This window comes from Palaemon carinicauda, chromosome 8, assembly GCF_036898095.1.
Source record: "Palaemon carinicauda isolate YSFRI2023 chromosome 8, ASM3689809v2, whole genome shotgun sequence".
Lineage (NCBI taxonomy): Eukaryota > Metazoa > Arthropoda > Malacostraca > Decapoda > Palaemonidae > Palaemon > Palaemon carinicauda.
In genome coordinates this window covers 112,313,514-112,326,149 of record NC_090732.1, presented here as the reverse complement: position 1 = coordinate 112,326,149, position 12,636 = coordinate 112,313,514, and the positions used below count along the sequence as shown (strand labels likewise).

Here is a 12,636-nt window from a genome sequence, read left to right as displayed (position 1 = left end):
TCCTATGTAATTAACTTCATCATCCTACTTTTCTCAAGGAATAAATATCCAATGATGGGGATGGAGAGGGGAGAAGAGATTGGCAAATTCTCACTTGATATCCCAGAGTAATCATGGTCTGGGCAACTAATAACAGTTGAGCACCTCATATGTAGGAAGCTATAAGGACTTCCTATACCATACTACAAACCACAAAGGGAGTACTGCACAAACACTGCACTACACAGGGATTACCATCCGGGTACCACTGTTAGCCTCACATGTGCCTGACAGACATAATTTTCCCTATCTGGCACAAAGTTGCAGGTGACACTCAGTCCCAATCAGGTAACTCCTTCCCAAGGCTGAGAGACTGCCATAATCCAAAACGAATTATGCTCCGAGTTCATCATCTTCCTGTTCGTAAGAACAAAAATAAAACTTGAAATGCCTGCTTAAAACCACCCCTTTACCCTTGCTTTTTTTCAGCGGAGTTCTGCTTAAAAGTGAGAGTGCTCATAAAGAAAAAATACATGTATCACAAATGAATACAGTATAAGAAAACATCCAACAGTAAAGAGGCAACACAATGGTAATTCTGTAACCTATCCAGCCAAAGACAAAATTGGCTATTCTGAAACTGGTGAGTGGGCATGCTTCCCCAATTAATTTGATTGTTTCAGTACCACTTAAGTTATATTCCTATTTCAATGGACAAAAGGTTTGTATATGCATAGGAATCAAAATTAGTATTCATGTTCTTACAATAAATATTACGGTACTTTGTTCTTGGAATCTTATACTATCTTTCTGCCATAAAATTAGTAAATAAATAGAAAAAAAACAGTTTGAATATAATTTAAAAAAATAAAGGATTAAATTTGAAATCTGAATAAAGATAAGTGTTGGTGAATTATATGAAAAAAATATTCTAAACTCCTGTATAATTCATACTGCAATCAATTTCTACATAATACTTGAACATCTAGTCTTCAGACTACAATGTTCATGTTATTGGGTAAAGTAAATATTTGAAAAAAGAAATGAAAAGTTATGAAACTTCATACTCTATTTCTGTACTTTAAAAACTGCCAAAGTGTAAATGACTTTATCAGTTTTGAGTTACACTATTATCACATATTATTGTTGCAGAGAGTAGTCAAAAGAGGTACAATTCTTTGGAATGTCTGGACCTTGTACGAAGATAGTTTGATGGCGACCCATCTGTCAAAACAGTTTTCACCCTCTTCCTGCCTTGAATCTCAACTAAGGAACAAATTAACATACAATTTATTAATCCCTGTTGGATATTGTAGGTTCTCACCAGTAGATAGTACAGGTAAATATTATATATATATATATATATATATATATATATATATATATATATATATATATATATATATATATATATATATATATATATATATATATATATATATATACTGTATATATATATATATATATATATATATATATATATATATATATATATATATATATATATATATATATATATATATATATATATATATATATATATATAGAGAGAGAGAGAGAGAGAGAGAGAGAGAGAGAGAGAGAGAGAGAGAGAGAGAGAGAGAGAGAGAGAGAGAGAGAGAGAGAGAGTTTTATTATATAAAATTAATACAGTATAATATAAAATGGAACTTGATAAAGAAATACTGTTTATATACTTTGCTATCACATGGAATTTAATGCAAATATGCTGACCTGGGCTTAGAACTAATCCACTAAAAAAAAAAATTGGGACAACTGCAATGAGAGTTCAAGTCCTGCCCACTTTTAGCACTTTTTCTAAAGCTCACCATTATGTAAACTAAAAAAAATAAGCTACTAATATTATATTTTAATTATAAAATAAATTTTTGAATATACTTACCCGGTGAATATATAATAGCTGAGCCTCCGACGGCTCGACAGAAAAACACACAAAAACTCGCGAGCGATCGCTATGAAGGTTGCGGGTGTGCCCACTAGCGCCAACTATCGGCCAGATACCGCATATACATGTAAACAGACCCAATTTTTCTCATCCCGCTGGGTCTCTATCGGGGAGGAAGGGGGGCCTTTAATTTATATATTCACCGGGTAAGTATATTCAAAAATTTATTTTATAATTAAAATATCATTTTTAAATATTTAACTTAGCCGGTGAATATATAATAGCTGATTCACACCCATGGTGGTGGGTAGAGACCAGAGTTAATTAAGTTTACAGCGTATATGCTTAGAGTTTTTGACAGTTATATCATAACAAAACCCAAATATATAAAGGTACCTGGTAAGGAAGTTGACTTAGACGATTACTCTGCCTTATTAGTCTGTCTTCCTCACGAAGCCCAGCGATCCTCTTAGGATGCTGAAAGATTCCCAGGAGCTGAAGTATTAAGGGCTGCAACCCATACAACAGGACCTCATCAAACCCCTAATCTGGGCACTCTCAAGAAATGACTTTGACCACCCGCCAAATCAACCAGGATGCGAAAGGCTTCTTAGCCTTCCGTACAACCCAAAAAACAATATTAAAAAAATTTCAAGAGACAGATTAAAAAGGATATTGGAATTAGGGTAATGTAGTGGTAGAACCCTCACCCACTACTGCACTCGCTGCAACGAATGGACCCAGTGTGTAGCAGTCCTCGTAAAGAGTCTGGACATCTTTTAAGTAAAATGACGCGAACACTGACTTGCTTCTCCAAAAAGTCGCGTCCATAATACTTTGCAGAGATTTATTTTGCTTGAAGGCCACGGAGGTTGCTATAGCTCTAACTTCGTGCGTCTTAACCTTAAGCAAACATCGGTCTTTCTCATTCAAGTGAGAATGAGCTTCTCGTATTAAAAATCTGATAAAATATGACAAAGCATTTTTGACATAGGCAATGATGGTTTCTAAACTGAGCACCATAATGCCTCAGATTTACCTCGTAATGACTTAGTACGAGCTAAATAGAACTTAAGAGCTCTAACAGGACATAATACTCTTTCCAGTTCGTTGCCTACGATCTCTGATAAGCAAGGAATATCAAAAGATTTAGGCCAAGGAAGTGAAGGCAGTTCATTTTTGGCCAGGGAAACCAAGTTGAAGTGAACAAGTGGCTTTTTCTGTAGAAAAGCCGATGTTCTTACTGAAGGCATGAAGTTCACTGACCCTTTTAGCCGAAGCCAAGCACACTAGGAAAAGTGTCTTGAGGGTGAGATCCTTCAGGGAGGCTGAATGTAATTGCTCAAACCTGTCTGACATGAGGAACCTTAGGACCACGTCTAAGTTCCATCCAGGAGTTGCCAAACGACGTTCCTTAGAGGTCTCGAAAGACTTAAGGAGATCTTGGAGATCTTTATTGTTGGAAAGATCTAAGCCTCTATGTCGAAAGACCGAAGCCAACATGCTCCTGTAGCCCTTAATCGTGGGAGCTGAAAGGGAGCGAACCTTTCTCAGATGTAAAAGAAAATCTGCGATTTGGGCTACAGAGGTACTGGACGAGGACACAGATGCTGACTTGCACCAGTCTCGAAAGACTTCCCACTTCGACTGGTATACTCTAATGGTAGAAGCTCTCCTCGCTCTTGCAATCGCACTGGCTGCCTCCTTCGAAAAGCCTGGAGCTCTTGAGAGTCTTTCGATAGTCTGAAGGAAGTCAGACGAAGAGCGGGGAGGCTTTGATGGACATTCTTTACGTGGGATTGACGTAACAGATCTACCCTTAGAGGAAGACTTCTTGGAAAGTCTACCAGCCATTGAAGTACCTCGGTGAACCACTCTCTCGCGGGCCAGAGGGTAGCAACCAACGTCAACCTTGTCCCTTCGTAAGAGGCGAACTTCTGCAGTACCTTGTTGACTATCTTGAATGGTGGGAATGCATATAAGTCCAGAAGAGACCAATCCAGTAGAAATGCGTCTATGTGGATTGCTTCTGTATCTAGGACTGGAGAGCAATAGATTGGTAACCTTTTGGTCAACGAGGAGGCAAAGAGGTCTATGGTGGGTTGACCCCAAGTAGCCCAAAGACTCTTGCCCACGTCCTTGTGGAGGGTCCATTCCGTGGGTATCACCTGACCCCTCCGACTGAGACAGTCTGCCAAGACGTTCAAGTCCCCCTGGATGAATCTCGTCAACAGGGAGATGCCTCGATTTCTTGACCATAAGAGAAGGTCCCTTGCGATCTCGAGCAGCGTGAAGGAGTGTGTGCCTCCTTGCTTGGAGATGTACGCCAAAGCTGTGGTGTTGTCTGAGTTGACCTCTACCACTTAGTTTCGAAGAAGCTTTCGAATATCATCAAGGCCAAGTGGACTGCTAATAGCTCCTTGCCGTTGATGTGCATGCTCTTCTGACTTGAGGTTCACAGACCCGAGCATTTCCGACCGTCCAGGGTCGCACCCCAACCCAAATCCGACGCGTCTGAGAACAACACGTGGTTTGGGTTCTTGACTGCTAGGGATAGTCCCTCTCTCAGACTGATATTGCTGTCCCACCATTTCAGGCATGCCTTTACTGGTTCGGAGACTGGGAATGATACCGTCTCTAACGTCTTGTCCTAGTTCCAGTGAGAGGCTATATGGAACCGGAGAGGCAGAAGGTGTAGTCTCCCTAGTGAGACAAACTGCTCCAGGGATGAGAGAGTCCCTACGAGACTGTTCCAACTCCTGACTGAACAAACGTTTTCTTTTCAGCATTAGTTGGACTTCGAGCAGGGCTTGTTCTATTCGGTGGCAGACGGAAAAGCCCGAAAAAACTGGACTGCGAATCTCCATCCCCAAATATAGAATAATCTGGGATGGGATCAGTTGGGACTTTTAAGGTTGACCGAAAGTCCCAACTCCCTGGCCAGACTCAACGTCCAATGTAGATCCTGCAGACAGCGAAGACTGGACGATGCTCTGAGAAGCCAGTCGTCCAAGTACAGGGAGGCTCGGATCCCCGATAGATGGAGGGATTTTGCCACATTCCTCATGAGCCTCGTAAACACGAGAGGAGCAGGACTGAGGCCAAAGCACAGGGCTCGAATCTGGTACCCCACATTCCTGTAAACAAACCTCAGAAACGGTTGAGAATCCGGGTGTATAGGAATGTGGAAGTATGCCTCCTGAAGGTCGAGAGAGACCATCCAGTCGCCTTCCATTAATGCTGTCAAGACAGCCTGGTAGACTTCATTGTGAAGTTTGTCTTGACAATGAACACATTGAGCGCACTTGCCTCTTACGTACTCCTGCAGTGAACAAGGCTGCCAGATCATTGGAGCCATCCCAGAGGGACTTGTTTATGCATGACATAATTGTACAGAAAAACTTCAAACGCTCGAAAAAACTCCTAACAGGAAATGGTCTAGCTCTGAAGTCGACCATAAAATCTTGGAGCGTCTCATGGCCAGGCGCCAGGGAGAGTCTATGAGGTTTGAGAAGTCTATCTGGGCAGAGGCAGGAACTCCCAAGCCGAGAACTTCTCCCGTGTCATATCAGACTCTCGCTCTATAAGCCAGCTTAAAAGTAGGGAAAGCAAAGGCTGTCTCCCCCAAACTCCTCCTGGTGACTAACCAGTCGCCTAGCAAACGTAAAGCTCTCTTAGAAGAGCGAGAGAGCACTAGCTTATAAAACAACGGCTTCGAAGTAGCTAGGCCTAGTGTAAACTCTGACGTTTAGGCGAACGAGGAGCAGCAGTTACAAAAAGATCCGGACAAAGATCCTTAAAAATCAGCATGATTTATTTAAAGTCCATAGAGGGCTGAGCAGCTTTAGGCTCCTCTCCGTCTGACAGAGTCCTCAAGGGAATATCAGTAGGAGGGGGATCAGCAACTTCCTCATCTGAAGGAACCTTGTCCGACAATAGCCGAGTCTCAAGCAAGGGAGAGACCTGCCGTGGTGGCAATGCTTGACAAGCAGAGTCCACACGCAAAGGAGCAACAGTAGCAGTCAAGGACGCTATGTCATGTAACTGCTTAAAGGACTGACCAGTAACAACAACAGGTGCGGGAGGACGTTCGACGTCAACTCGAGACTGCCTTGACTGCTTAGACTGAGCAGTCAAAACAACTCTTGACTGCGGTGCTTGACGCTCAACGTCAAAGCAAGTCAACTATGCTGGTTGGTGAACGTCCTGAACGTCAACAAGAGCAGGTGGCAGCGGCTGAACGTCCACAAGCGGCTGAGAGTCAACACGGGACTGCATCGAGTGAGGCTCTACAAAACACGATTGACGTGACTTTGTAACGTCAATGTCAACAGGACGAGCAAAGGCTCGTTTGGGCGGCTGACGGCCAAGATCTGGATCAGCTAAGCGGCGAGGATCATCGTGAACCTGCTCAACAGAATAGTCCTCCATAAGAGAGGCAAGCTTATTCTGCATGTCTTGCCGTACAACCCATTTAGGATCAACGGGAATGGTTGCGGTAAGAGACGAGGGTAACGTCTGTGACTGCAAAACCTTGCCTACAAAAAGACTCTCGGAGCCTGTGTTACGCTTTTGTTTAGGCGGCGAGCAGTCTTCCGATGACTGCATAGGGTCAGAGCTGTCCTAATGGTTATAACCAGGACGCTGGACCTGTCCTGAAAGGACTGACTTTCTCTTAAAGGGCCTCGAAACCTTGTTCCACGGTTTCTTATGCGAAAAGCCTTCGGATGACGAGGAGAAAATCGTCTCACTCGTCTTATGGTAGGGGCGGTGTTGATGAGACACGCCTGAAACCATAGAGGGAACGTCTGTTCGCTGATCAAGTCCTCTCGAACCCATAAGTCGTACGACATTACTTCTCCCCTGGGCTTGGGAGCTTGCAAGAGGTCTCGGACTAGGCGAACGACAGGCACGAACAGACGAACCCTCGGTCGCAACACTGATAACACTTTGCGCAATTATCACTTTATCACTACGATTTTCTGTTTTGCACTTACTTCACTGAAATCTAATTTTTCAACAATTCACATTAGGTATGAATAAAACTTATTTCTACCTGAAGCACGCAACTCTACCCTCATCAAAAGGTTATAATTGCGAAATCAGTCGTATAATGTAAGCACATTAATACAAGCAAAAAACAGTAAACATATATTAAGATGAAAAGATCAGTGGCTGGGAAGGAGACTAAACACTAGTTCATTCAAAACTACGTTTTCAATCTCTCACCGTACAGTGCCTTGGGACGAGAATAAAAACTAAAAACGTTTTATCCTTTCTCCCCGTACAGAGACTAGGGATGAGAGTAAAAAACTGACTCGAGAACAACGTTACTCGCTTGGGACGAGAATAAAGATCGGAACGTTCTCTCTTCCTCTCTCTCTCTCCGTCTCTCTCTTGATTTCGCACCGAAGAGAAGAGCCCACTTACCTTTCGTCAATAAACAGGTTATTTGACCAAAGGAAAAAACTGAAAGGTTTTTCAATTAACAAGTTCCTTTAAAATAGTATTTAAAACATTTAAGTTTGAAAGAAGAATGAACAAAACGTCAGAATCGATTTACTCTTTCTGCAAAGTGAAACCGTGATTCTCTCTCTCTCTATCGTAACGATAGAACGCAAACTGCGTAGCATAAATAAACTAAACGTTAGTTCATCTTTGAAACAGTACGAAGACTATTCAAAGAAAAGCTTTCATAAAATATCTACTAAAAAATATTCATTTAGTAAGTTTTAAATCATTTGCTCTGTAAAAGTTATATACGATTGAAAGGGCTCAACGTTGTTTAACTTCGGTTTCCAAGTTAGGACCGCCTACTCTCGGATTAGAGGAGGAATAGGAAAGGTCGCATATAAACAAATCATTAAAATTTATCTTGATGTTTATTATAAATGGAAAGCTAATCGAAGAGGCCTAATAAAGGCGGTTGAGATATAAAATATATAGAGGAAAATCTATAATTAACAACAACAATTTATAACGTGATAAGATAATTGCTAAAAGCCTAAAACACACTTCCGTATTAAGGGAAGGGTCGGCCATTTAAAAGTCAAAGAAAGTCCAAAAAACAATCCAAAATCATCAAAAATTAAATCTATCCAAAAACGAGTTCAAGATTTAAGTTGAAGATAAACACCTGCACTGCGAAAGCTCAAACCAAAAGGAAGTACTTCACCAAATATGTTGAGAAAACTCCAGGTTATACAGCGAGTATTGATACGTCTTGTCGTTAAGGCCGACAGAGAAAAAATTGGGTCTGTTTACATGTATATGCGGTATCTGGCCGATAGTTGGCACTAGTGGGCACACCCGCAACCTTCATAGCGATCGCTCGCGAGTTTTTGTGTGTTTTTCTGTCGAGCCACCGGAGGCTCAGCTATTATATATTCACCGGCTAAGTTAAATATTTAAAAATATGGTATTACACAAGAAAAAAAAATTCCTTGTAAAATGTAAAAAAAACTTGTTAAAAGAGAAAACACGCTTTATAAAATATTTTGCTAATACTAACAAAATAAAATTATTAGGTAATGCATACTGGATTTATTTTTGGGCTTGGGGAGTGGCTAACTTCCCACCAATCAGCTGTCCATTCCCAAACATTCCCAACAATGTTATGTAAGCCATAACCATTTGGAAGGTATGTTGTTACTGGGCAACGTCCAAGGCACCCATCCTCTCCAGTATCTTCTTCTGGGAATTTTCCCTGCCAGATATTTGCTCTGAAAAAGACTCATAAATAAATTTAATTTGTCAACAATTCAAATTCTTAGTATAGACATATACTGTACTACAATATATAATATAGGATTGCCAGGAGTAAAAATATCTCAAAATACTTTATATAAGGTAGCAAAGTAATATCTAGAAAAGTATGAACAAGTAAAATAGTTTTATCGATATAATTTTTTATATTGCTTAAAACCTTTTGCTGATTAGTTTCTAATAATTCCATATGAATTAAACCTTTCAGCTGTATCATTACCTTGCCTTTGTTTTCAAGAACTGTTTAACCTACAATAAGGTTCTTACTAAACCAAGCTCTTGATCTTTTCCAGTTCCTATTATAATTTTTATTTCACTTTCATGATTCTATGCATTTTCTTCACATTCTAACCTTTACTAATGTATTTCACTCAACTACAGAAATTATGAGCATAACAAGCAAACAATATACTGAACAAGTAACAAAGTAATGGAAACAATTTTTTCAATACTACATAAAATTCAAAATGAAATTTACTATTTTACTACTTACAAAACATCAATAGCGTTGTCATCAAGGGGGGGGGGAGTATTTGGGCTAAGCCCCATAAACTAGAGTCCCCTCCCAAAGCACTGACCCGACACATCCAATGGAAACCCACAGTATCCCTAATCAACATGCAAACTTCAGATATTAGCAATTTAGCATATACATCAAATATCCAAGGAAAATCATAGACTACAGTCAGGGGCTAGTTCAATGAAAAGTATTTATTAAGTAAATACCTCGGCACCTAGGCTAACTGAATGATTTGCAAATTTCATTAAAACAAGTGAAGAGCATTTTGACGATACTTGAAAATTTCTATATGTTAACAGATGTTTACTTCATGTAACCTGTTACATGTTCCTTACATGTATTGCAATCTCAGACTCAGCAATGTAACAGGATGATAGACCCACACAACCAAAACTAAAAAATGTATCTAAAAGTACAGTTTGGTTCTCAGACCAGGTCTTTTCAATGTAATTGGTATGGTAGGTAGGAGTGGCTTGAATACTCCATGACTAGTGACAGAGTTTACTGGTTTTGAATGCAAACTATTTGGTGCTAATGTAGGACAGGCACAGAGAAATGGCCTTTACCAACGAAAATCTTCCCGGACAGTTCCATAACCATCCTTCTCCTCTGGCCTGACTAGATGTGGGGATCAGGGTGAAATCCAATGAATGTTGATTAAGTATTGAATTAATAGATTTTGTTGTCAAAATTCTGTTTATATCAATAATCATTGCTTAACATTCATTATGCTGATTCCCACACTGGACCAGAAAGTGGGTAGTTAAATAAAACAGGGATAGTCCTAAGAATCCACTCTGCAATATGAAAAACAGCCCAAAAATAGACTCCAGAGTGAGTCACTCTGGAGTCTAGCATCAGTGAACATATCTACAGGCAATCTGAGAATGGAAGAGGCCCTGTAACTTGTCCTCTGATTCAATTAAAATGGTGAAAAGACTTGCAAAGCTGGCAACTCCCTTTACCATACAGCATTACCTAACGAAATGGACTACCATCAACTGAAAACAAATGAGGCCTAGTCAAAAGAACCTCTATGAAGAAGTCAAGATACTGACTTAACTTAACCCATAATAAAACAATGCAAAAAAGTAGAGATTATCTGTTAAATCTAAAATATCCCTTACTACCACAAGGGATTTTAATCTTGTATAAGAAAGCAAAAAGTGAGTTATACCTCGATTGGCCAGCCTTGTTACCTTTTGGAGTGATAATCTTTATATGAAATTAAGAGTAGCTATTCATCTATGTACTGTAATACTGTACATTTTAACTTTGAGGTAAAGAAGAATAGACTTATCTAAAATAGGGTGAGTTTCTCTGATTAACCTCTTCCTCAAAAAAAAAAACGAAAAAAAAAAAAACAAAGTGTTCTTTGACATAGGGCAAGAATTATCATTAGGAATGCAAAAAAATTCTTGGAATTTCTAAGCAATTGTCTTCACTTCCTGGATACTATTTCCCACATTAACATCTAGAGGAAGAATGGAAAAATACCAAGGGTGATTCATACATTTGTTGTCATTCTTGGCTATGAAAATTAGTACTATGCAGTATTAATAAAGAAACAATTGCTCCTTCCACATCAAACCCTTCATTTCAGAAAGCTCCTTGGCTGAGGCGAGTGCTACTGACAATAGGATCTACAAGATAAACTATCCGAACTCAACTATTTCTATCGGCTCAAACTAAGGGCATGACAGGTAATTTAAGCTAATAAGATTTGACTTTGGTGGATCCTCTAAACAAAAGGAACTGATAACACCCTTTTGTTGGCAAGATCTAAATTTGTGTGCTTTATTACTGAAGTGAACAAATATCCATAATCCTTGGTGGTTTCAAGTGAGGAACCTTTGACATGTGAGAAAACAGAAAAATTTCCTGACACTGTTAAAAACAGAGTTGGATGACAAAAAAACCTCTGGACTTACACCTATCAAAGTACAGAGCACATTGTCATTGGTAGAAAGAAAAGGTGAAACTTCTCTTGGATGCAAATGTGGAAAGTCGAAAGGGTTCCAAAAACACTGCCGAGATAGTCCATGCGGTCAGCTAAAGCATGAAGGGATTATGATATATTAGAAACCAATGTGGTTATTAGAGAAGATCCTTCCTTGTGGATATGTTTTAAGGCAAGTCTCATAGTAGAAACCAGATGTTTTTGGAACATTCCCTTTAAGACCAAAATGTAACCACCACAGGTATCCTTGCATTTTTTGGATGTCTAAACATGTTGATCCCATCTCTAATGATGACAAAAGGAAGGAATGCCTGAGGATCTAGGATTATTGATCAGGCTTGTAACATAACATCCACCGCCCGGGCCCAATATTTAGTAGCTGGTGAACAAACTATTTCTATCTTTTGATGAAAATATGTAATGACCAAGTCCACATGTGGTTTTCATCTTTTCCTCCACAACTATTAATATATTTGAAGATGAGATCATTCGATTAAAATAATTTGATTCTTCCAGCTCAATTATTCTGGTAACATGTTTATTTTTCTGGTGACAAACTGTGCCATCAGAATAATACTTCTGACTTCCACTCAGCATGAAAGTTCCTGATCTAACAAAAAATGGGTCCTTTACTTGGTGCGTCCCTGTTTTATCATAAAGGGCAATGCAGTGAAGTTGCTTGAGCAGAGAGGGACAGTCTCATTTATTACTAAAATCCTACATCAACAATAAGGCTTTAAGAATGGCTATCAACTCTATGCAACTGATGTAGAGCTTCTCCTCAGTTGAGTTCCATATTCCTAACTAAATTTCTATTAAGAGTTACTCCCCATCTATGTGTGGAAGCATCTGTAATTAATATTAGATCTGGAACTGGAAATTCAAGGCTGATCCCAGAGGCTTCCCAATTTTCCTAGCAGTTTAGTACCTGATCCATCACACCCTGCGGTGAAATAACAACTTTCTTGTGGGGGCTAATGACCTGTCCCAACACTGCTTTAAGTGAAAGTGTACTGGCCACATTCTCAATTTGGCATGAGGCAAAATCCTCTCTAGCAAAGACATCAATCCTAGAAGACTTAACCACTTATGTGCTGTTGCTTGCTGAGCATCTCTGGAATCCTCTGCATGCATGAGGAATGAGGAAGGAGTTCATTCTCTTCTCTGAAGGAAGATCCTGAAAAGGAAGACACAATCATCATCCCCAATATAAAAATGATTGAGTATGAGAGAGCATAAACTTGTTCCTGACAATTAGAATCAACAACTTGAGGAGACTGAGAATAATAAATTTTTCTTTCAAGACCCCTTGAAGAGAGTTTGTCTAATTTAGGCACCTGTCTAGGTACAGAAGAATCTATCATATGAGGGAATACTTGCAAGGTAATGCTGAGGTTAAAATAAGGACACCTGAAATGAAAAGTTTTTCCTTCAAAGACTAGCTTCAGTAATATTCGCTACTCTTGATGCACTTTAACGTGAAGATGGGCATCTGAAAAAAACACC

The 12,636-nt window shown here is 39.5% G+C and overlaps 1 protein-coding gene across 2 annotated transcripts in view; it reads right to left on the bottom strand.

The window, feature by feature from the left end:
* Positions 1-12,636, bottom strand: part of LOC137645836 (formylglycine-generating enzyme) — a 147,974-nt gene that overhangs the window by 30,849 nt on the left and 104,489 nt on the right. For both annotated transcript variants that reach the window (XM_068378818.1, XM_068378817.1), the window contains exon 5: positions 8,424-8,607. In XM_068378818.1, the coding sequence (XP_068234919.1) occupies positions 8,424-8,607 (184 nt within the window). The remainder of the gene's footprint in view (positions 1-8,423; positions 8,608-12,636) is intronic.